The following is a 26,300-nucleotide window of genomic DNA, read 5'->3' as shown; positions in this document are numbered from 1 at the left end:
TGCAGTTAATTATGTTTTTAAAGATAATGCTAATTTATAACATTTTCACTTTTACATGCTATGCACAACATATGTGAGCTAATTTTATCAATCAGAACAACAAAAACGTACAGGATTTATGCAATATATAATGTGAACAGAGAGTATCATTTTGTGTTGATTTGAAATTTATAATTGTGCTGGTCAACACTTATCCCTCAACCAACTTTACTGGAACAGATTAACTGGTCAGAGATCTCATTGCTGGTTTTGGGACCTTGATGTGAGCAAATTGGCTGCTGTGGTTGCCGACATAAGAATATTAACCACGCTTCAAAAGTACATGAAGCAATGTGAGATGTCCAAAGGATCCAATGTTCAAGTGCTTTCTTTATGATTATGTTTAAATCAGGAACTTCAACTGAACAATGCCAGGTCCAACTTCTTCGCTGGGAGAGAAACTAGTTCTGATGGGAAGGATTTAAACTAATGTGGTAGGGAAAAGGAGACATGCATGTTAGGGAAGCAGAAAGAATAACAAAAAGGCAAAATGTAGGATGATAAAAGAAATCAGATCTTTATGAGGACAGACTATACTGTAAGAACATCAAACAGACAGGTGGGGTACATTACACATGTTAATAGGTAAGGTATTATTAATAAAATTGGTAATCTGGAAGCACAAGATTGTTTTGGGAATGGAATGAGATGTGACTTAATAGTTCAGGCCAGCAAACGACTGAAAATTGGACATTACTACAAAAGCAAAATCCTGCAGATGCTGGAAATCTGAAATAAAAACTGAAAATGTTGGAAATGTCAGCAAGTCAGGCAGCATCTGTGGAGAGAAAAACAGAGTTAATGCTTCAAGAAAGGTCAAAACTCTGTTTTCCTCTCCACAGATGCTGCCTGACCTGCTGAGTATTTCCAGCATTTTTTGTTTTAATTATGGAAATTGACCACTCCTAATTACAAAATATTCCAGTGGAGAGCAAGGGAAAAAAGGGAGTAAGGGTGGCAATATCAAGTATTCTACTGCAGGACTAGAACATGGAGATAACTAAGGGGATAATGCAAAACCTATATCTATTTGGTGAAACTTACCTGGTCTTACATACATGTGACTCCACACCCACAGCAATGCCCCTGAACAATGCAAAAAATGATGCCCATTTAAAAAAAAGGAGGCTCTGAACCACAATCTTCTAAACATACTGGGACATAAGAATGCCAATGTAGCATCTCTGTATGAAAGAGATAAACCAGGTAACTATTGGTTTGTCAGCCTAACATTAACAGTATGTTTCCATAGGCCATCATATGGAATAAAATTACAGAGAGGAGGAAGTTTAGGTCAGCCAAATTGAGGAAGTCTTTCAGAAAGTAATAGTTATTAATAAATGAATGTTAAGTATAAAAGGCATCTGATGAAATGTAAGTTTGTTGACTAAGGTGAGCACGTTATTAAAGGGAGTGTGACAGCATGAGGACAGGAAATAGAAAGGCATGATTAATAGATGTTTTGTAGACTGGAGGCATTTAAGAAGTTGGGACTATTTTTCTTCTAATTTAATATAAAGATTTAGACTTGGATTTTGATGACATAATATTAAAATTGGCCACCCAAACAAAAGTAAGGAGCATGGAAAAAGTTGACAAGAACTATGTGAGGGTAATTGAAGCAAAAATCAGGAGAGATGTAGAAAACGCAGGTGATGCAATATTTTCTGCTTCACACCATCACTGGGAGTTTAAACTACCCCAAGGTTTCTTCAGGAGGACACAAACTGCTCAGTTAATTGGGCTGTTAAATGACGAGTGAAATTTAACATGGGGCTGAATTTTTCACTGAGCAGATGGGTGCGTGCTCGACTCGCTTGAGTGTAAAATGGTGCGCGATGACATTGGGCGAGCATCCCAACGCCATCGCACACTCACGCGATATTTCAGTCAGCGGATGTGCTCGGGAGTTGGCAGCACGCCAGCCGACAATTAACAGGCCTATTAAGGCCATTAACGTATTAGATGAATTCAATTTTTCGCTGCCTGTCCAACCTTATGGTTGGCGAGCAGGCAAATCAGCCAGGCAGCCTTTGGATTTTTTATGAAACCTCATCCATGGGTGGGATGAGGTTTCCAACAGGAATTAAAAATTTTTTTAAATGCTGAAATGTCATTTATAACATGTCCCTGTTCATGTGACAGAGTCACATGAGGGCATATGTTTTTAACATTGGTAAGATTTTTATTTTTTATTTTAAAAATCTCCAGCTCCCTGAGGCAGCTCTGTGCCTCAGGGAGCTTTCATAGCGCACACCCACACTCATGCGCAAACTTCTGTGCTCGCCCTCCTCCTGCCCCTGCCCTGTCAGTGCTCAGCTTTGCACTGCACGTTTCACACTGGCTGGCCGTTAATTGGCCAGCCAGCATGAAATCGATATAGAGGCCTGATCGCGGGCGGCAGTCGGCTTCACAACCGCTCCCAGGCCTGCCCGACAAGATAAAAATCCTGCCAATGGAGAAATGCAAGATGATACATTTTGGAATTTTTAAGTGAAGGATACCCTTGGTAAATGATAACATTTTAAAAGAAGTTGAAGATCTGAGAGACAGGAAATTCTTTAGAAGTAGGACAGCAAATTGATAAGGTTGTAACAAAATGTGGGAACCTAACATTTAAATAGGGGTATAGTCTATACAATCAAAGAGAGCGGCATAGTGGTAATGTCACTGCACAAGTAATCCAGAGCCCTACACTAATCCTCTGGAAGCACAGGTTCAAATCCCACCATGACAGCTGTTGGAATTTAAATTCAATTAATAAATTCTGGAATTGAAAGCTAGTCTCAGTAATAGTGGCTATCATCAATTGTTGTAAAAACCCATATGGTTCGCTAATATCCTTTAGAGAAGGAAACTTGCCTTCCTTTCCCAGGCTGGCCTACATGTGACTTCTGACCCAAGCAATGTGGTTGGCTCTGAAATGGCTTTGCAATTCAAGAGCAATTAGGGATGGGCAACGAATAGTGGCCTTGCCAGTGATGCCCATGTCACATGAAAGAGTAGATTATAAAAAATGCTAAAACTATCTAAATTTTGGATATGCTGCATTTAAAATATTGGGCTGGATTTTCACCTTAGAGATGGGGAGTGGGAATGAGGAAATTTCCCAGCTTGGCAAGCCCGCCTCAGCAGAAAATGCCCCGAAATGTGCAATTTGCATTCTTGGGGTATGTTGGGGGAGGGTACATGCTGGAGTTGGGCCTGCATAAACATAATTAACTGCAAATTGTGAACTTAAGGACTGTCTCGAATCTCTGGGACTTTGACCCAGCTGTGTTGTTAAATATTAGGCCCTCTAGCTCTCACCCCGCACATACCCTCGCACCTCACCCACTCCCTATGCCTTATCCATGCCAATTCATGCCAATCCATGCCTCCCACCCATTCCTAAGGGTGCTCATACCCTCCATGCCAAGCTATGGCCCTCCATACACCTCCAATGGCCCTTCATACCCTCCATGGCAACTCATAGCACTTCCATGCCCATTCACCCTGTATAGAACCAATGAACCCTATAGTAACAGTGGCATGTGTGACAGCCAATCATAATTTTCTTCAAACAAATGTTGTTACTACAGCACTATAAAAGAATCAATCAACCAGACCTTTAAAGTATAAATAGCGGAAACTATAAACACTTGACATCTCTTTATCTTATATAAATAAACATTGAACCATTGACAAAATAGATCTAAGAGAAAAAATGCTATCAACCAAGCAATGTGTGCATCTGTTTCTACAAAGTAATGGAAGTCTGGGCTCTCAGTCAAGCCTCACTATGCATGCAATTTTAAAGCAGGTGCCGAAATAGAGAGATCCGGGGTGTATATACACAAAACTTTGAAGGTGGCAGACCAAGTAAGAAAGCTGTTGAAGAAGGCATTCTTGGCTTTATAAGTAGAAGTATAGTGTGCAAAAGCAACAAAAGTATGCCAAACCTTTATAAAACACTGGTTAGGCCCCACCTGGAGTATTGCAGCCAATTCTGGGCACCATTGTACAGGATGGATGTCAAGGCCTTAGGGGGGATGTAGAGGAGCTTTATGAGAATGATACCAAGGAAGAATGACTTCAGTTATGTGGAGAGATTAGAGTTGTTCTCAGAGCACAGCAGGTCAAGAGATTATTTGATAGAGGTGCTCAAAATGCGAAAGGATTTTGATAGTGTATAAGGAAAAATTGTTGATAGTGGCAGAAGGGTCGGTAACAAGAAGCCATAGATTTAAGGTAACTGGAAAGAGAACTAGAGGCAACATATGGGAAACATTTTTTATGCAGCGAGTTATTATGAACTCAAATATACTGCCAGAAAAAGTAGTGAAAGCACATTTGATGATAACTTCCAAAAAGGTAAGTGGATAAATACCTGAAAAGGAAAACATTTTCTAGACTTACAAGGAAAGAACATGGAAGTGGGACTAATTCTTTAGCTTATTCAATGAATTTTCACAGGCATGGTGGCTTTCTCTGCTGTATCTCTAAGATTCTCGAAGATTTTTGTTAAAGTGGTTGTTAGGAAAATTTTACAGGTCCCAGAAAAAGTGATGCAAGCAGAATTCATCATAATACCCTTTAAAAGGGAAGTAGATAATTAATTGTAAGAGAACATTTTGGAAAAGTTTGAGAAACGAGAAGGGAATCCGGATTAAGTAGGTAATTCTTTCAAAGAGTTGGCATAGGCATAATGGGCGACTTCTTATTGCACAGTAATACTGTATTCTATAATTTATCGAAAATGTAAATAAATGAATTGGAATAACTGATAGAGAGTACTTACAGTTTGAGCAAAAACTTCTGCTGTGAGTGAATCCAGGTTATTGTCTAAAATCTTGCCAGCCACTACAATTTCAGACCCATCATAATACTGTCTAAAATTGGCCTGAGTTAATTCTGAAATGGCATTCTCTGGATATTGCAATTCGATATCTAAAAGCAAGGGATTCGCCACCTCATCATAAAAACCCTGTGAAAAAGAAAAAAAGTAAAGAATTTGACATACTTTCTAAATAATCACAACAGTGATAAACCGTTGGCCTGGGAACTCCTATCGAAGCATTTGCAGGACGATTTACTCCTGATATTGAGTATTTGTAAGATTTTTCTACTCAATTTTGCTCTCACTGTATAGTTGGCTTGCTAAGGCTGACAATCATTTAAAGCACCACAGCAGCCAAATATCAGTGTTCCTGCCTGCCGCACAAAAGCAGGGGCCATGAGATGCAAAGTTCTTTGACAACGCAGGCTTCTCAATTTATTGATGCAGCGCTGAGATTCATGCTGCAGAGTGCTGAAAAGGAGGCTGGGGAGGCTGTCAATTGTGACATTGAAGGACATCATTCACAGAAAAGACTGGTACAAGCTTGGCAAGTAATAGCTGAGAGAATAAATACCCAGAGGTCCTGGCCCCAAATCTGAAAGAAGATAGCAGTCCTAGGGAGCTGGCAAGGTAAGGCTATCCAAAGACTTCTTATGCCAAGTAACTGCCCAAGTATGCATGTTGGAAAATGTTTCCTCACAATACTGTTCTCTGCTCCTGCTATCCCATTCAAAGAATTCTGACAACCTTACAGTTCTTTGAATGCTTACCATGTCTGGTCATTCTGCAACAAGGTGTAAATACAATCCGCAAAGTATAAATGATATTGCTGTCATACTGAAATGCTATACATGTCTTTACACAAGTCCTTCAAACATAGCCTAGCTGTATAGTGCATATGTGACGATGTACTTTATACATGAAACCACACATTGTTCATTTATTTTGATATGTGTTGTGAATGGCTACCAATGGCCAAATCTCCTTTTATTCCCTTTGTGTATTTGTGCCTGAGAAAACACAACAAGGAGGACAGGAGAGAAATGTTAACACAAGGAATGGAAATCCTGGATATCACTACAACATTTTAAAGTAACAAGGGGAAGTTTGTTTCAAAGCCCTGAATTTAGACATATTAGGGCAAATAACATATGCATCGATCATGAGGGGCACATTGTAGGTGGACAGTTTATAATTTCCAGCATTAATTTTAATGGACAGAAAATCATATGGAATTCACTTTTGCCAGAAACTGCAATATCAGCACTATTTTACATACAGGGAATCTTTGGTAATACTAAGTAATGTTGTGAAGATGATAAAGAAAGGACAATGAAATTTAGTCTAATCTTCTCTTAGGGTGGAATCTTACCAACCACAGGGAATTGCTTTTGGTGGCGGGTACTGGAGGAATTTTTGAAATTTTTGCGTTGGGTCGGCCAACTGACATATGCCTGACCTCTGGCTGATAGGCAGCAGCAGGTAGCCAATTAATGCCAATTACCTGACCAACTGGGACTAGATTAGGAACGTTGATAGATCTTATCAGTGGTGGATGGGCCTCATACTGCAGGCCAAAGCCTGGCAGGTCCCTTGAAGAAACTCCCTGGTGCTAGACCAGAGGACAGTGACGCTTTCCCATTCCTGCCACCCAGGTAGTTTCTTCTACAGGGTCACACACTATTCAGTGATGGGGGCATCCCTCTTCACAATGTTAGCCTGGCAGCTGTGGCCATGAATCATTTTAAATAATTTGTCATTCCTCAGAGCCTCCATCTTGAGACGCCCTCACGTTCCCCTGTCTGCCGCAACAGGATCAATCTGTCTGGGTGGGACCACCAGCAGGGCAACATTGCAGGCCCTCCTATTGGCCCAGTTGAGTTCCTGTCCTGCCCATTTTCCTTAATTGGCCAGCGCTCCTGAAGACAGCCTCCTAATTAGTTGCCTCTGGTAAGCCAGCGCAGGGCGGCAGCCAACAGGATTGAGACTCACTTTTGGTCCAAACCTCTGAAAATTTTAAAGGTGGTAAGATTCCATCCACTTAGAACCTCGATTGGCGGCTAGGCAGGAAGACTGTCCACAAGCCTTCCTGTCACAGACTTACGGGCAGAAGTGGGAAGCTGGTGGGGCTCCACATCTGGCACCGTCCCACCTGATCGAATGCTCCCTGTCCCCAAAAACTCCTCAGGGGATGGCATTAATTTCCACTTCTTGTCACCAAATGTAGAGTCAACTTTGGAGAGTAGACTGTGCAGGAGATCACAGGTCTAGAAGTGGAAAAGATCAAGGGGCCGCAGAGGAGCGAGTAATGGTGGAGCAAACTGCGCCAGGTTTGTTAACAAAAGACAGCAGATGACAGTCGAGGAGACCAGAAGTGGAAAGCACCACATGAAGTCAGAATACAGGAAGTGGGGAACACTAACCAGATAAGTGAGTAAAAAGCCAGAAACTCTTTGTGTATGTAGTCTCTGGTGAGTTACCAAAGAACTGACAACAGGTTTTAAGCCCATGCTAGGTAGACAACAGATATCAGGAACTATTCTGAAATGGCATAAAAAACATGATTCACCATAACATATCCTTTGTTTTTCCACATCTCCTCACTACAGCACATTAACAGACTATATTCCATTAAACAGTGACTGCCAGTTGAAAACATTGAGATTCAACAACAACCGCTTAGCACTCTGTAGATGAATCACCAACAAGCCCTGGATATTAGAGCATGCGACACCATACTGACACTTCAGTTAATGCCTTGTACCTATTGTCATTCACTCAGAAAAGTTGTACTGCCTGTTCTAGATTAAGTGCTATGTGGCAGCTTTACTCAACACCAATTCCTCATGTTTTGGTAAAGAATCATGTCTGCTTTTAAGCTGATATCTTCAGCAGCTAACTGAGCAACAAATTGCAGGACACAGTCCTCCCTTCATGCAATCTTTACCCCTTTTGTCTGACAACGGAATTTAGAACTTCATATATGAGTCAAAGAAAGGCCACCATGCACATAGCTAGGAGAACTGACCGGACACGTCTTATAATAACCCACCTTATAGGATTTAGTGTCATTAAAAAAAGGGAAAAAAAGTTTAAAACACCCTCTTTAATATAGGCCCAAAGAACTAATTTCCCTTCCTAACAGCACTGTGCGTGCATGTACCTACACCACACGAACCACAGTGATTTGAGAAGGCAGCTCACCAGCACCTTCTCAAGGGCAATTAGGGGTGGGGAATAAATGTTGGCCTAGCCAGCGACAACCACATCATGCGAATGAATAAATAAAAAGAAAACAATGTCCAAGATAAACTTGGCTTAATTTCAGGAACTGACATGAATCAGCAACTGGGACAAACACACACTACATCTTCCAGTCAATATTTTTGAGATCCATCTTTGAGCTGTCAAAGACATAATACAGCATTCGGTGGCAACCACTTTCATGTGACACTAGTTAGTTAGTCTGCTATGCTATTGCAAACATACATTACAAATTCAGCACCTAATTGCCACTTTATTTCATCTCTAAATAAACCAGGAGTTTCTCATTATGTGGTTATAATCACTCAGATGGAAATTCCTTAATGTACATTGGGTTTATATGCAACACCTCAAGTGGAACTGAAATTTGATTAAACAGCTAATATGTTTCTACTACTACAAGTCAGCAGCAGAATTACAAGATACAAGTTACTAGCCATTATACCATTTAATATCACACAGTACATAAAATGAGTCAAGATAAGGCTGAGTGAAATGCATGGAATACCCTCAGAGATACTCCCACTCCGCTACTATAACTTTACTGGAATTGCAGTTGTAACCCAGTTAATTATTGTCAACAGGGTTTTGGCTACACTTACGTTGAAGTTACGGGAGCAATGGGAGCATCCCTGAGGAAATTATGGGCCATATTAAGTGAGCCAATATCTGTAAACATCTAATAATCATTTTACCTGGAGCTGTAAGGGAGCATCTGAATCCTCATAAATTCTCCGTGCTACACCATTATTCTCCAGTGCCATTTTCTCCAGAAAACTGTACTTAACATCATAACCAAAGCCAAGGCAGTACACGTTGTACCTGCCATTGGCGGCATTTTTAACATTCTGCTGGATTTTTGTTGGGTTTGATTCTCCTGTAATAAAAATAAACAAATATAATTTATTTTGGAATCATTTATTTAATGAACACAATTCATTTTCACAGACTTGTTAAGGGTTCTATCAGGAAGGATGGAAGGCTTGACTTGAGGCTATGTTAGTGGTAGTTTAGCTCCTATTTATAAAATGGCTAAACCACCAGTAAGCAACAATTATCACTGAAACGGGTATTGCAATGAACATATACTTTAGAAATAGTTTAGCTTCTATTAAACAACTGAATTCTTTTGTAATAATGCACATACGTATATTGGAGAAATAATATCAAACCACTCTCATCAATCATTATTCTGTATGTTTTACATAATCATGGTATAAAACAGCTTACAATTCAAACCGAACTTTGCCTCACCCAATGTTGATTCAATCTGCCTTTAGAGAAATGGAAGGAGCACATACATTTAAGATGTTAGATGTGCTTCAATAGTAGCACTCTCTTCTGAGCCAGAAAGTTGTGGATTCAAGTCCCACTCCAGAGACCTGAGCACATAATTTAGACTGACAATATAGTACTGAAGTAATAATGCACTGTCAGAGGTGCAATTTTCCGGATGAGAAATCAAACACCTTCAGGTGGAGGTACAAGATCCCTTGGCATTATTTTGAAGAAAATCAGGGGAGCTCTCACGGATGTCCTTATCAATATTGATCTCTCAACCAACATCACAGAAAACAGATTATATGGCCATGATCCTATGATCTAATGATCATACTGCTGTTTGCAGAACTGTCTCCTAGGAAATTGGCTGCCACATTTCCTCCATTACAACAGTGACTAAACTTTAAAAATAATTAATTATCTGTAAAATGCTTTGGGAAGTTCTGAGATCATGAAAGGTGCTATTTGAATGCAAGTAGTTTCTTTTCAGATATGGAAATCCAGTCTTGATTATAAGGGACAACTGTTACAGTCCTGGGTGCCACTACTGCTCTAATAGATTAAGGGCTGTGGGAATTAACTCAGACAGCTTAAGGAAATGAATACAGGTGTAGTAATTATAGCTTTGATAAAAATAGGACTATAGCTTTAAGAATAACCCAGTGTTGTAAGATCACATGATCTGTGTAAACCAATGGGTTAGCAGCACGGGGAACCTATAGGAAAGAGTTCTTCTTTAGTTATAGAGTTTGATGCACACGTGTAGTTGCTGCTGCTGTCTTCTAAATAAAGTTATATGTGTCCACCAAGAAAAGTTGTCTGGAAGATCAACTCTATAATAAACAGGCAATGAAGTTAAATCAGATCCATTGCTGTATCTCGCCCAGCGATTGTAAGTATCCAAGTTTATTAAAAAGAAAGGAATATATACTCATCCAAGATGTCACAGTTTGGCAGAATCGATCCCTTTGAGCCAGCCACAAGTGACTGGTCTCAATATATAGAACATCTTGCGTTCTGCCAACAAAATCACGGGGGAGGAAAAGAGGAGAGCGATTCTCCTAAGTATTTGTGGGAGCAAAACCTACAGTTTAATGTGAAGCTTGATGGCCCCAGTGCCCCTGATTCAAAGAACTTCAGTGAATTAGTTGACCTCATTGAGGGACATTTCCAATCCAAGCCCTCAGTCACAATGCAGAGTTTCAGGTTCAATTCATGGAATAGAGCCCCGGGGGAGACCATTGCTACCTACCTGAAGAAATTAAACAACTAATAGAATATTGTGATTTTGGTGAAACCCTGAATGACATGCTCAGAGATCATTTGATATGTGGCGTGCAGGAGGTCACTGTTCAGCAGAGATTGCTGACTGAAGTGAATCTTGATTTTAAGAAAGCGTTAGAAATAGCGCTGGTGATGGAAAGCGCTGTAAGGGATTCACAAGCGATTCAAGGGGCGCAAAATGGTGCCGTTCTCCCAGTTGGGTGGGAACAGTCAGCTGAAAGTGATGCGAAAAGCCGGGGCTCTGCCACCAAGCAGGAAACAGCCCCTGCTAACTGAAAATTGGGAGGAAACAGCTTAGCAGCAAAGTTGAAAACTAATTTTTGTCAACATGGAAACAATCATACTCCTAACGATTGGCAATTTAAAAAAGTAAACTGTTACTTTTGTCACAGAAGTGGACACATGAAACATTGCAAAGTGAGATTTAAACAGGTTTCCAGACAACAATCGAAGCCCAATGAGGTGTAGAAGAGCCAGAAACAACCAATTCTGACATTTATTCATTATTCAACATGAAAGTTGAGAGCCAATTATTGTCACAGTGCAAGTGAATGATAAACCCTTAAAAATGGAAGTAGACACGGGTGCTTCTACCACTGTAATAGAAGAACACACTTTCAGATATTTAAATAAAGGTGATCAACAATTAAATTTGGAACAACATCTGCCAAGTTGAAAATGTACACAAGCAAAGAAATCCAGTAAAAAGTATCACCAGAGTAACTGTTCATTACAGGCACCAGTCGGCACATCTACCAGTGATGGCATTAGAAGGCAGAGAACCAAGTCTCCTAGGTCAAAATTGGTTGAGGGAAACTAACCTTGATTGGTCAGTGAGATTTCAAAAGGAAGCAGGAAAAGGTCTTGAGTTGAGAAAGGGACAAGGCAAGGTATTTCAGAAAGAGCCTGGAGAGTCCAAGGACCGTAACTGGATGGAAACAGAGTGTGTAGCCATTCAACAACCTGAAGAAATTAAGGCTATCTTAAACAAAGCCATGGAAAAACAGCAGAATAAACCAAAGGAGACTCTGCTGTGTTACAGAATTCAAGATGAAACAAGTGTGCTTCGCAAAGCAAATGAAAACCTGTCGAAAGTCCTACACACACTACAAGGATCCCTCAGGTCAAAGTTTGTGCCTCTGGAAAAGTATGAAAAGAAACAGGAAGAATTTAACAACTCTCTGAACAAACTGAAGAACCAGTTGGCAGAGAAGATGCAGCAATGTTCAAGTTTCCAGGAGGAAACCAACAAATACAAGAAGGAGACAGAAGAGCTGAAGAATCAGCTAAGTGAAGCTAAAGAGGCTTTGAAAGCAAAAGTCATAGAACTTTCCAAGATTCGAGTAGATAATGAAGTCATGGGTAGCTCAGCTACTGAACTAAGACAAGTTGAGATTGCATCTGAGAGAAGTCTGGCCGACAGTGAAGTCAAAAAGAAGGCCAAGACTAAATTCTGTGGTAGAAAGAAGACAAGTAGAAAGAGGACGCATAATTACTGATGAGGCCTTGTCCTTGAACAAGGCTAAGCCTGATACTTCCCAATTTGGAGGGGAAGGTGGAGAAAAGTCAAGTGAACCAAAAAGCGACTCATGATTTGCATAGTCGTGAGCGACAATTTACTGTTGGAGAAGCAGTATATGTAAAGAATTTTGGTGGAGGACCGAAGTGGCAATGGTCTGGCCACAGAGGAAGCTCTGTGACCAGACCATTGCCATACCATGTGGAAGTGAAGGGCAGGATCACCTGTAACCATGTGGATCATTTAAGAAAAAGAGAAATACCCCAACAAAATGAAGTTCCACCTGTAACCATTACTGAACCAGTGGTTCGTGTTGAAGTTGCTCAATCAAGGACAGACATGCCCGATGTCTCTGTCGTAGTGGAAAACACTGAATTGCCTGTGCCTAATGACGTACCTGATGTTAATGCAGCTCCAGAGAATGCGGTTCCCGCAAAAGTAGTAGTCGTGGAGCTACTACATTCCACATGGATCAGGAAACCACCTGAAAAGCTGAACTTGTAATTTCATGACCTGTGTTAGTATTGTAATGTCATGAGATAAATATCCTTGTAAATACAAAATGTACAGAAAAGTTAAAGGGTGGGGGGGAATGTAGTAATTATAGTTTGATAAACCTAGGGCTGTAGCTTTAAGAATAACTCTGGGATGTAAGATCACATGATCTGTGTAAACCAATGGGTTAGCAGCGTGGGGAACCTGTAGTAGAGAGTTCCTCTTTAGTTATAGAGTTTGATGCGCACATGTAATTGCTGCTGCCGTCTTGTAAATAAAGTTATATGTGTCCACCAAGAAAAGTTGTCTGGAAGATCAACTTTATAACGCCAGGGAGATTTCTAATGGAGCCCCAAAGTTGTAAAATGGACAATCCCCCAATTCAACAATTTCTAGAAGGTCCACTAGATTTTTTTTCCTATTTTTGTGTTTTGTTATTTGAAGGCATCGGTTATGAAATATTACAATGTTTTCAAAGAACTTTTTATCAGCAGCAAAGGAAGCATCAGAATACAAGACCTGATATCACCTGTTTGTCCCCGTCCAGTTTCAAGATTTAATTCTGTTAGACAGATTTTCACAAGACATAAATATAAGGCATTTATTTCCACTAACCTTCATTTGGATCACCATCAGTTAACAAAATAATCATGGAGACGCTTCTTTCAGGCAAAAGCTTTTCTTTATGGGCGTTGTCCAGACGTTTCACTGCTTCCAACATAGGATCATTTATATTTGTTCCTGTAACAAAAGGGAACATTACTTTATCTTTTAAAATGTTGCAGCGTGGATGGAAATTTATCTGGTTGTGTGAGACTACCAATACCTAAATTGGGCAACTAAATTTTAGATGTTAAAGCACAAGTTGATTGGCTGTTTTTAACCATCAGAAAATGTTCAATGGGATAAAATTCCAGCAAAATGAGCCATAAGTGCTCCTATGTCCAAAGCTGTAGACTACACCCAATCTGGTCGTGTTGCTGGTGCCACTGTCTGACAGCAGAGAGTGAACTGGCCAAAACTCATTCTGCTAAAGACAGCCCGAGTTCCAGAGAGAACAACCAAATTCTCTGATGCAGTGAAGGAGGTCTTGGTGGATAGAAGAAGACACACCCTGTTTGGGGTAGAAATCATTCCAAGAAACACCACCACTACCGGGGGAAGAGATTTCTGAGGGAGTTAATGCCAGGACTAGGTCTAAGGGCATAGTTGCAATGCAGAAGTTCAATGACCTTACCAGAGTTTGTGAGGTAAGAATCTTCCTTATTACTCAACAAGTCTTGCCCCATATTTGTACCATTTGCAGCCTCATTCCCTGCTTCCTTAAACTCTCCCAAAAACACTGCAACACACTACAGTCCATTGCCTTCTCTCTGCACTTCTTAATCTCACCAGTACAACAGCCCTCACTTTCCCTTTCCTCATGTCTTACTCACAACATGCAAACTATATGATCATGATAGACAGAGTCTAAATGTCTCAAAAGAATGACACTGAGACATGCTATTCGTTCTTGCAGATGAAGATTGTGTACTACTTGCAGCAGGAGACTACAATGGGAGTAGGCTGAGCCCACCTGCTTATCCTCTATCTTCTGGAAGAAACGTACTGACCATCATGGGCAGGGGATAAGTATCTTACAAACATGGCCATGATGAATGGCGATGCTGGAGGAGATATTGTGCAGGCTTTCTTCACACTTTATCTGTTATTTCCCTTTTTACTTGCATCTCTCCACATATACTCTTCATGACAAGTTTTAGCCACTTCTAATTCTGCTCAACTTTGACACTTTAAGCTAACCTTCGCCTGACCCTTTCACTTCAGGTGTTCAAAATTCAGACAGGCCTCTGGCAAGGCCGCCCACCACACCCATCCAAAGTGTCTTTTCCATCTAAAGGCTATTGCCTTGTTGACCAGTTGCCAGCTTGTGACCTGATAGAGTGGTTGGAATAAAGGTGGCAGAGAGGATGAAGGAATCATGACTATTGCTAGGAAATTGGGCACAAATCTGCATGGTGTGTTGCCTGTGGACAAAAACCAGCTAGATGATGATTGAGTGGAACTCCTTTCCATTCATAAGGATGCTAAGCTGAAGATGGGGAGCTCGCAAGGCTATGTAGGTGCATTCTATGGTACCTTGCAGTCCATGAAAGCCTGCAATATGCAAGAAGTATTATTTTGTCATGCTTTGCTCTGTTCCTTGTGAATGAGATGTAGTTGTTCCGCCTGGCCTAGAGAGCCCAGTGATCTCCTAGATACAACAGTGAACAACAAACTGGAAGATGACACTGATGCCGCCTGCTGCAGCTTGGATTTTGCCTGTTGCTAAAAGCTGAGGACAGGGTGACGTTGACAGCCACAGGCAATTCTGTCCATGCCTTGGTGCGAGGTTGGAGTTGTTGATGCACCAGGCGTGTCTTAGCTTGGTCATTGTCTTCTTGTGAAGCAAAAGTGTTTGGTACACTGCTCCAGAGTGAAATTGGAGAATTTCTCCCTGCAGACCAGCTATAGGTATGGCCTCCTGCGCAGTACTCTCTACCTTCTCTTCTCTCTCGTGTTCACTCCTGTTTCTTGACTGCTTCCCCCTCAGTCCAGCCTGAAGGCAGTTGTGCCAAATCACTCACAACTGTGCTGAAAATGTTTTGAATGTAGCCAAAAGCAGTGCAGCCCCATAAAAAAGCTGGAAGAATTCAGACATTAGTTGTAGAAGTCAGAAAATAGTCTAAAAAAATGCCCTGAAGTTAAACTGCAGCCTAGAAGGAAAAACCCACAATGAACCTGCGTATAATGGATGAGCTCTTTAAATAGCTCTCTGAACGGTCCATGCTATCTTTTAGAGCTACAAGTTGCAGAATGTGTTTATCTTGTAGTGAGTCAGATGTGAGGACAGACCAATTTCACAAAAGGGTACTACAACAAGGTGGTGGTGGGTGGCGCCTCCATCAGTAACCTTCTTTAACATCAGGCACCCTTCCCAAAAGAGATCTGACCCCTGCGGGGGCTCCCTTTCCCCACTTGGACTCTCCACAGAGACCCTAACCCTCCTCTGTCCATCCTCCCAGGTCTCACCTACCCTCCCCGCTCTAAGACCCCCAAAACATACCTGGTCCTGGACTCCTGGGACTTAGGCTCTAGGGACTATTTGTAGTTCCAGTGCTGACCAATGGAGTTCTGGCGCTGCATGGACTAGAGAGCTGCCGACCAATCAGATTGGTTGAGATGGGATTTCCTCTTGACTGAGGGTCAAAAGTTCCACCTCCAGCCAGTTAACGCTCATTGGAGCATGAAATGGCTGCAGAGCAACAAGTATGGGCAGGGATATATTTGCCGCTGAAGGGAAACTCCACCATCCGAGATATCCTGGCCATGGACAATGCATTCCAATATACCTGTACGGGCAACTTCGCTTAGTAGTGGTAACCTCACCTCAGTCAGAATGTTGTGTGTTCATGCCCCACACTAGAACTTGAGCACACAACATTTCAGTGCAGTATTGAAGGAGTGCTAAATTGGCAGGTGTCATCTTTCAGATGGAAATTAAACCTAAGCCCTATCTGCTTGCTCTTCTGCACGTAAAAGATCCTATGGCATGTTTTGAAAAAGAGTCCTGAGGTGGAACTTTACAGCCCCATTGCGGTGGGTGCGGGGCCATAAAATGTGGTGAGTCATTCAAAAGTCCATTGATTTCAGCAGGACTGTAAAATCCCGCTGATGTAAAATTCTGCCCCTGGTCAGAATTGTCCTTCAACCAACATCAACAAAAACAGTTACTGGTCATTTATCTCATTTGTATTCATGGGACCTTGCTGTGTGCAAATTATCTACAGCATTTACCAATATAATACCAGAGACTACACTTCAAAAGTAATTCACCGGTTGAAAAGTGCTTTGGTATGGGGAGGTGGTGGTGTAGTGGTGTTGTCACTAGCCTGGTACTCCAGGTACCCAGGGTAATGCTCTGGGGTGGGGGTGGGGCCTGGGTTCAAATCCCACCACAGCAGGTGGTATAATTTGAATTCTAATGGTGACCATGAAACCATTGTCAATTATTATAAAAACCCATCTGGTTCACTAATGCCCTTTAGGGAAGGAAATCTGTTGTCCTGATCTGGCCTGGCCTACATGTGACTCCAGGCCCACAGCAGTGTGGTTGATTCTGAACTGGCCTAGCAAGCCACTCAGTTCTCAAGGGCAATTAGGGATGGGCAATAAATGCCCACACCCCATGAATAAATTAAAAAAAAACATCTTGAGGATGTGAAAGGTATTATGAAAAGTTTATTTTAGCATTTAAAAACAGAAATAGCTCAGAGTATAATTCTCCTGCAGAGAAAAATTGGTGGTATACTTTGAAGAATAAGTACCCCCCTATATTTACCTTCTCCTTTAATGAATTTTGAAGTAAAGTACAATACATTCTCATTTTTTATTGTAGTAAACTGTAATCTTTACCTCCTCTGGCTGAAATGGTTCGCACAAAATCTTTAGCTTCAGTCACATTGTTCCGAGTTGCTTGAAAAATGGAATTTCGCCATGTTCCAAAATAATGATCAAAGATAATAATTGCAAAATGATCCTTTGTGTCCATATCATCTAAAATTTTTACAAGAGCTTCATTTGTCTGGAAGGGACAAAATATCAATTTGCAACTGTAACTTAAGAGCATCAACTTTAATACACATTAACTGTAGTGCTCAACAGACTTTGATGCCATTTTTCTTGCTGTGGTGCTATGCTGAGAGGATGGCCACTAGGAATCACAGCTGAACTCACAATGAATTTTGACCAAATAATTTGAATTTGGCTTGCACTGCAGTTCAATAAATGTTTAAGCCAAATATTATCATATTAACAATATTAAGAATGTTGAAGTACAACATATTCTAGTCTGAATTTAACCTAGTAAGATTTCTGCTTATATTCTTAATGAGGTCTTTGTTAGGTCAGAGTGAATATGCATCTATTATTTCCTATTGATCCAAAGTGAGAATGCATCTGTGCTCTCTGTCCATCAGTGAAAGCTCAAATCCTGGACTGAAATAATCAGTGTTTCTGGCATTAATTGATAATTGTTCACCTGATGACACGCTTCATAACATAGAACTGAATTTTACATTGATCGGGCGGGCACGTGCCCGACCCTATCGGGTGTGAAATTACGCGATATTTCGGTTGGCAGGTGCGCGCTAAATGTCAGCAGTGCGCCCCCAACAATTAAGACGGCAATTAAGCCCATTACAGCGCAATTGTCTGTCATTTTACCTAGTCCATCCAATCTTAAGGACAGGCGAATTGGCCAGGTGGCCTTTGCACTTTTCATGAAACATCATCCAGGGGCAGGATGAGGCTTCCATTATTAAATAAAATAAAAATAGAAATCTGTGGACAGCACTTTTATAATCTATTTGTTCAGGTGTCTGATTGTGATGCTTGGACATTTTTTTCCTGATTTTAAAAACTTTGGGGAGTATTTTGCCCTCCTCGGGTGGGCTCGGTGGGGGCGGGGGGAGCAGTCAGGAAGCCGACTGCTCCCCACGATGGGGGCCCGACCACAATTTCACGCTGGTGGGCCAATTTAGGCCCGCCCAGCATGAATGCCAGTTGGAGAACCTCCGAGAAGGGGTGGGCGTGGGAAGGGGCCTGTTGTCCGCCGTCTCTAGGGCGACCTGGCGGCCAGTTCAAAAATGGCATAGGCAGCCCCAGGGAGGCTGCCCACGTTGGAGTTACAGCAGCGACATGGCTGCAAACAAGGATGCAGAGACCAGGCGGGAGGTGAGGTCAGCTGGGCACTCAGCCTCCTGTTTTTCCGACGAGTGCCTCCCCACCACCCCCCCCCCCCTCCTGGAGGCGATGGCTGCCAGAAGGGACACCCTTGACCCCAGATATGGGAGGAGGAGGCCACCACACCTCACCCAAGAAGGCATGGGAGGAGGTGGCATCCTGGGTGAGTAGCCATGACGCGGTGTGACGCACATGAGTGCAGTGCCGGAAGCGCTTCAATGACCTGCTGCACGCAGGAAAGGTGAATACCGTGTTGGCATGGGTCAGTGTGTTGAATTGTTTTGGGCTGGCCATTCCTCTGTGGAGCTCAAGGGTGTTAGAGTCTGAGTGCCAACTGTGAATCACGCCAGAGCCAGCCAAGGGTCTGAGCCATGGCTGCTTTGACTGAGTGTCTTGCGGCTCGAGGGCCACGGCTCGGATGTGCCCTGCAAGGTGCTCCTCAGCTGGGGTTGGCCCGGCTGCAATGGCGCTGCAGGTGGAGAGTGGACTAATCAATGCTCCTCTGTCCTTTCAGGAGAAGACATCCCATAACAATATTGAGAGGTTGTGGTCTAACGGAGGACCCCCATACCTCCTCATCCTCTCCCAGTACGAGCAGGAGGCCTTGGAACTCGAGAGGCACCATGCACCTCGATCAACCGGCCGCGATGAGGCTGGGGTGTCAGATGAAGGTAGGAGTGCAATGCACTGAGGTGAGAGTTTTGGATGGTCCAAACATTCTTGTGCAGTCGCATCATTGATGGGAGCCTCCAGACTGGATTCCTTATTGATCATTGAAAGACAATGGCACCAAGATGCACACCTCTATTGTCTCACTAGGGTGCCTGACATGCATAGTGACAGTGTCATGATTTAAACTAATGACATGTCCTTCTTTTCCCTTAGATCTGCCACCGAGCAGTGAAGTGCATGACCTTCAGGAGCTACCCCTGACCCCGGAGCACCACCATGCTCCCCAAACACCTGCGTCATACCCAATCTCTGAAGCAGGCGCCAACACAGATACCAGCGCCTTGGTGGGCATTAGGCCAGTAGCTAGTATCTCAGTGCATGTTGCTGAGGGCACTTCACACTCGCTTGAGGTGCAGGCAGAGGCAGAGAGTGCCCAGGACGCCAGCAGTCCAAGGACTGCTGGAGACCAGGATGATGCTCAGCCGAAGGCAGATGATGAGCCTCTGGACTCATCCATTAGGCAGCCGATATGGCAATCACCTTATTAAAGACAATTACTAGTTAAACAGGTGATGGGTATTGATTATCCCATCTAAATAGAATAAAAAGATACAGCTGGAACACTTTGTGTGGAAGATACTTGGAAGTCAGTAGCACTGAGGAGTTGTCTTGAAAATAAATGAGCTTGAACCAAAAGATAAGCCTAGATTAATTCTTCCACCACAACCTCTTATTGTGAATAACATGATGGCAGAGGATGAACTTTAAGCTTTGCTGATTGATTGCTGTGTATGATGATTTTTGTCTCAATTCTCTGAGGGAAAAGAAGTGTACTGTTGCTGACAATTTAAGTTATGGGATGGCGGAAGGATGGTGTAAAATCGCAAGCTATGACTATCCACCAATTTTTTCTGACTCTGAACCTTATCAGCAATGGAAGGCTGAAGTTGAAATGTAGAACCGGGTTACTTCCATACCGCTCGTACTGGGAGAGGATGAGGAGGTATGGGGGTCCTCCGCTAGACCACAACCTCTCAATATTGTTATGGGATGTCTTCTCCTGAAAGGACAGAGGAGCATAGAAGCAAGGTATGGCCTTTGGCATTATCGTTACCAGCCAAAAATAAGGTAAGGAGTGAGGTATTTTCAGAGTGGAAAGTGGGTGATTTGGATCATGAAGAGGGATTGAACCTTCTGTTACTATTTTTGGATAAGTTTTATAAAAAGGATGAGTTATTGGAAGCATATGAAGCCTGGACGATCTTTGATAGGTTTAGGAAAACAGATGTTGAGTCCATGGAAGAATAAATCATGGATTTTAATAAATGGTACAGGAGACTACAGAGATTTGAAGTTAAAATTCTGGAATCGGTATTGACATTTAAATTACTGGACTGTGCGTGCTTTTCTCACATTGATAGTCTTTTAGTACTAACAGTGGTTCAGTTCCAGGGGAAAGAATCTCTCCTAGATCAAATGGCTGCTGCCCTAAAATAATTTCTGGGGAAACAGTCATTCCCTGCCACTTAGCAAATGCGAACAACTATGTTGTGAAACAAAGGATGGAGGATTCAATGGTGGCCGAATTTCAAGGTCGACCAAATATTAGACAACGATTCCAATACAAAAATTGGATTAACTACAAGAGGTCTGAAAATGGTTGTAAACCTAGCCAATTTGAAAGTCGGGACAAGAAGCGTGTCTGGGATGGTGACCGTAGGCGTTTGAACCCAAAAAATGCAGGAGGAATGGTTAATTGGTATTTCTGGTGTGATTCCCAGTATCATTATGTGATGAACTGCCCATAGCAAAGGAATTGTGTTTTTGAAGATGGATTCATCTGAAACTGGAAATGATGATGGTGACTGCCATAATGAAATCGTATTGATCACGGAGAGTTTGAATCTGGTGATGAGTATTTTGATGGTAGATTCCTTCAACTGTGCAGTTCTGGACAGTGGTTGCACTTCTACGGTCTTGACTGCTATCTGGAGTCTCTCGATGAGGTGGAAGATCAAGGAGTATGAAAGCTCTACCTGCTTCAGGTTCGGAGATAACAATACATTAACATCCTCCAAACGGGTGGTCCTCCCTCCTAAGATAGCAGGGATCAATCTGTTTATTAGTACTGATGTGGTTTCTAGTGAGGTACCGCTACTATTGAGTCGATCTGTGGTGAAGAAGGCTCAGATAACGCTAGATGTGGAAACCCAGAAAGCACGGTATGAGTTCTGACAGTGGACCAGAAAATGGTCGTGACCCTAGCAAAAAATCACAGACTTGCTAACGGGGTTCTGCTCGCACGGGAGAAAGGTCATATAGTAGTAATCCAGAAAGGGAGAGGAATGTGAGTAGAGGTCGAGGCTTAACAAGGACAAGGACTAGAGAGCAAGCTATGAATCTCAATAGAAGTCCTAATGACCGAGAGATTCTAGTAGCTGCTAATAAATTGGAAAAATAAGCTAATAAAGGAAGCCAAATGGAAAAAGTTAGAAAGCTGGGAAGGAATTTGGGGTATATTCTGAAATACCTGACAGAGGAAAGCCAGCTTTATCTCACAGATGGATCTGTACAGATAAGGCCAAAGCAAGATTAGTAGCCTGAGGCTTTGAAGAGAGACCAGGAGATCAGGATGTCAGAATGGACTCACCTACTGCAGGGAAAGTGAGTTTGAAGATTGTTTTAGCTATTTTGGCATCCTATTCCTGGGAGTGCAAATTGACTGATATAAAGGTTGCGTTTTTACCGTGGGAGAAGTTTCAAAGGGAAGTTTTTTTGAAACCACCCAAAGAAGCTGGGGATGTAGAAGGAAAGCTATGGAAACTGAGCAAGTGTGTTTATGGATTGAATGATGCGTCAAGAGTTTGGTATTTTTCCGTGAGGTCTGTCCTGTTGAAAACAGGTTGCATTCAGTCAAAGGCAGACCCCTGTGATGTTCTACTGGTACCATAAAGAGAAACTAGCTGGAATCTTTGTCATGCATGTTGATTTCCTGTGGGGGCGCTCTGCAGAATTTGAACAATGGGTAATCAAGAAGATAAAGAAGGAATTCCAGGTTGGAAGTCAGGCTTCAGGGGCCTTTAAATACATAGGTTTAGACATTAAGCAGAGCAAGTTAGGAGTGACATTGAATCAACAATCTTATCTAGAAAAATGTTAATCATATTCTAATAACTCGTGGTAGATCCTCACAAAAGGAGGATCCTGCTACCAAGGAAGAAATGGAACAGCTAAGACGCTTGATCGGGCAGTTGAACTGGTTGTTCACTCAGACTAGGCCTGACGCTAGTTATGATATATTGGAGCTGAGTCCCATGATGAAACATACTACAGTTGAGCAAGTTCTGAGAGCAAATAAATCACTTAAAATTAAATTCTGAGAGATGTGTGCTCAAGTTTCCAGCCTTGGGTGATTCAGAAGATGAGGTTGGTCATTTTTAGCGATGCTTCACACACCAATCTTCCAGGTGGGTACTCTAGCACAGCAGCATCTATCATATTCTTGGTGGGAAAGATTGATAAATGTTGCCCGCTGGCTTGGGAGGCAAAGAAAATAAAAAGGGTATTGAAAAGCACCTTGGCTGCTGAAACACTAGCCTTGGTAGAAGCATTAGATATGGGGGTTTAATTATCCAATATACTGACAGAAATATATAAGGGGCAATGTGGGAAAGGTTTGCCCATAGAATGTTTTGTTGATAACCGGTCTCTTTGGGACAACGTTAATTCCACGAAAAGTGTCACTGAAAAAAGGCTAAGAATATCCCTAGCCAGCATAAAAGAAATGTTAGAGAGAAGAGAGATCTCTAAGATAAAATGGGTTGACACAAGTCACCAACTATCAGATTGTTTTACAAAAATAAGTGCCTGCTCTGCTCTAAGAAATTATTAAATGTATTGTAAGAGGGGTGTCTTATTTTATAATGATGCAATGAAAAAAAAGCTTCTTTTTTTTGTTTTATAATTGATTATATATATATATATATATATATATATATATATATATATATATATATATTTGGTAACAGAAATACGGGAATTATATATGTGGAAATAGGATACATTATTTTCTTCTGTTTGTTTTAAAAAAATGTTTTTTAAGTTCTTTTTAAAGTTTTAATTTAAAAAGAAAAGAGGGGAATCTGTCAATATGGCAATCACCTTGTTAAAGACTCTTGCTAGTTAAACAGGTGATGGGCATTGATTATCCCATCTAAATCAAATAAAAAGATACAGCTGGAACACTTTGTGTGGCAGCTACTTGGAAGTCAGTAGCACTAAGGAGTTGTCTTGAAAGTAAACCAGCTTGAACCAAAAGACCAGCCTAGATTAATTCTTCCACCACAACCTCTTATTGTGAATAACATGCCGGAGGATCTGGCAAAGATCCGAGAGGGTATGCATGCAATGATCTCGGTTGTGGAGGAGTCCCTGTGGAGCGTGGGCACTACGTTGACCCTCGTGGCCGAGTGCAATGCCTCCTCCATGGAGAGAGTGGCGACTCTTATGGAGAGGCTGCTCCAGGAACAGAATCATGGGTTCCTGGGGTTGCGTTCGGACCTGCAAGCCCTCACACAGGCAATGACCTCAGCTGGTCAGTGTCCATGTGTGAGATGGATGGGGCATCCAGTATCCCAGCTAGGTGCCCATCCATCAATGGCGAGCAGAGAGGTCCACAGCGACCTTGTGTTGGGCCCAAGAGCTGCTTGTCGTCTCTGTGGGCTCCTCTCAGGGCACTCTGGATGATGGCAGCAGCTCCTCTGTCCCTCTGCCAGTGACTGTGGCATCTGATGAGGTTGCGATGACGGGAGATGCAATCCGTGGCAATGGCCGCTCCCTCTCAGGCGGGGCCAGCACAGGCTCCACTGGCCAGAGGACGATAGCCGAGGTCATCAAGGCAGCAGAGTCAGCAGGCTGTCTCCAATGCCAGTGCCAGCGAGGTGGAAGAACCTAGACATAGCACCCGCAAACATAAGTTTAAAGCACCTTAAGCACAAGAGGGACTGGTCACGGGTGAGCTTTTGTTTCCCCCATTTTGTTTTTCTTTTTTTAATGGTGTGACTACCAACACCGGATATTGTTCCATTCAATACTATGTGAGTTCCAACACTAAATTACATTTACTTTTGTGTTATTGGCCTGAGTATGCTTCATTTATTTTGTAGGTGCAGAGTAGGCCAGTATGAAATGCTGGACGTGGGTGGCTCGAAACTTTATTGCACAGGCACTGGGTGTATCTTGGGGGCCAAGGAAAGGGTCATTTCTGTGATCCAGGATGGAGGCAGCAGCCCTGGCATGAGGTGGTAGTTTTTATTTGGCAGTTCTTCGTAGCTGAAGGAGTGTTGGATCAAGGCGTCCCTGGAGTCCCTGCCTCCCTGGAGGTTACTGAGATCTGGCTCCACCTTCTCCTCACTGTTCTCATCTTCTGACTCACTACTGGACTCATCATCTGGGGCCTGTGCAGCTGCATCAACATCCTCTTCCTCCAGTGGCTCCTCCCTTGCCAGTGCCAGATTTGTGGAGAGTGGAGCATACAACCACTATCAGTGACACCGCTCTGTAAGGTGTTGCAGTGCTCCCCTCGAACGGCTCAGGCATTGGAAGCACATGTTGAGAAGACCTATGGTTCTCTCCGCCGCCGCCCTTGTGGAGACATGGCTCCTGTTGACCCCTGCTCCACCTCTGTTCTTTGATGGAAGAGAGGCATCGTGAGCCACTTTATCAAGGAAAAACCCTTGTCACCCAGCAGCCATCCAGTCGGGCTGGAGCACTGAAGACCCTCAGCACCTGGGAGCATCTCAGGATATACGCATCATGGGAGCTGCCAGGGTACCTTGCACAGACTTGCAGAATCTGCATCCTGTAGTCACACACTACCTGTACGTTCATGGAGTGGAATCCCTTCCCATTAACGAAGGCACCGGGCTAACCTGCTGGTGCCTTGATGGCCACATATGTGCAGTCGATGACACCCTGGACGCGGGGGAATCCAGCAATCCCTGCAAATCCTCTGGCTCGCTCAGCCTGGCTAGCCTCGTCCATATGGAAATGAATGAAAGTCAATACCTGCCTGAATAGAACTTCTGTCACCGGCTTGACACAACTGTGGACAGCTGATTGGAAAACTCCACACAGATCCCCCACTGACCCCTGGAAAGAGCCGGAAGCATAGAAATTGAGGGCCACTGTGACCTTCAGAGCCACTGGCATGGGGCGTCCACCTACATAGTCAGAGCTGATCTCAGGCCCAATCATCTGACAGATGGAGGTCGCTGTCTCCCTGGAGAAATGGACCCTGCTTCGGCATTGCGCATCGGACATATTGAGGTTGCTGCATCGCCGCCTGTAAACCCTGGCAGCAAGATAGTGGCATCCTCTGTGCCCTCTTCTGCCTTGGACTACCTGTTGGCCCTGCGCCCTTTGTGCCTGCACCTCTCCTCCCACAGGTCCCTCCCCTGGAAGCTGCATTGGAACATGTGGCCTCCTCTCTCTTCTACCCCTCTCTTCCTCCTCAGAGGAGGTGCCTCCAGCGGAGACCACAATCCCTATTACCAGGGTAAGGGAATGCTGTCTGATACTTGGAAGGGTCCACACGGCCCAAATCCTCAATGGGCCTGGAAGACACCAAGAAGTCCTGAAATGAAGCCTGGAAATGCTAAGAATGAAGCCCAGATCAGAGATTTAGCTAACAAGTATCCTTAAGCCACTAGCAGCAAGTTATCTCCAAAACTCCTTGCTACTCACATTGACAATGCTGCTGACCCTTTTTATCCCGCCCGTGGATGAGGTTTTGCAAATTGAGGGCTGTCCGTCTGCCGGTTTTGCCTGTGCAACGAGCGACAAATTGCACGGACAATGTTAAATTGCCATCAAATGGGTTGTCAAGGGCCTTAACTGGCCTCCTAATTAATGGTGGATGCGGCTCTGACTCCTGCCTGCACCCACCGAGCAGAATGTTGCGCAACATTTTATGCTAGTTCATGTCAGGCACACTCCCGCCTGATGAGTGGAAAATTCTGCCCTTTATTTCCTGGATTTCGGGTCTTCAGCTCCCCGAGGCAGCTTTCTGCTTTCAGGGCGCTTTCTGTCAGCACTGGCCAGCGTTGACGTCATTGCCCGCCCTCCGCCCACCCCCACCCCAGC

General features: G+C 43.1%; 1 protein-coding gene across 4 annotated transcripts in view; it reads right to left on the bottom strand.

The window, feature by feature from the left end:
• LOC144681604 (inter-alpha-trypsin inhibitor heavy chain H3-like) overlaps positions 1–26,300 on the bottom strand; it is a 106,959-nt gene that overhangs the window by 59,847 nt on the left and 20,812 nt on the right. For all 4 annotated transcript variants that reach the window (XM_078543338.1, XM_078543336.1, XM_078543340.1 and 1 more), the window contains exons 10-13: positions 17,157–17,325; positions 13,317–13,442; positions 8,818–8,999; positions 4,820–5,005 (exon numbers count right to left, since the gene is read on the bottom strand). In XM_078543338.1, coding sequence (XP_078399464.1) covers positions 4,820–5,005; positions 8,818–8,999; positions 13,317–13,442; positions 17,157–17,325 — 663 coding nt within the window. The remainder of the gene's footprint in view (positions 1–4,819; positions 5,006–8,817; positions 9,000–13,316; positions 13,443–17,156; positions 17,326–26,300) is intronic.

Source organism: Cetorhinus maximus, chromosome 6 (assembly GCF_964194155.1).
Source record: "Cetorhinus maximus chromosome 6, sCetMax3.hap1.1, whole genome shotgun sequence".
Taxonomy (NCBI): Eukaryota; Metazoa; Chordata; class Chondrichthyes; order Lamniformes; family Cetorhinidae; genus Cetorhinus; species Cetorhinus maximus.
This window is presented reverse-complemented; position numbering and strand designations above follow the sequence as displayed.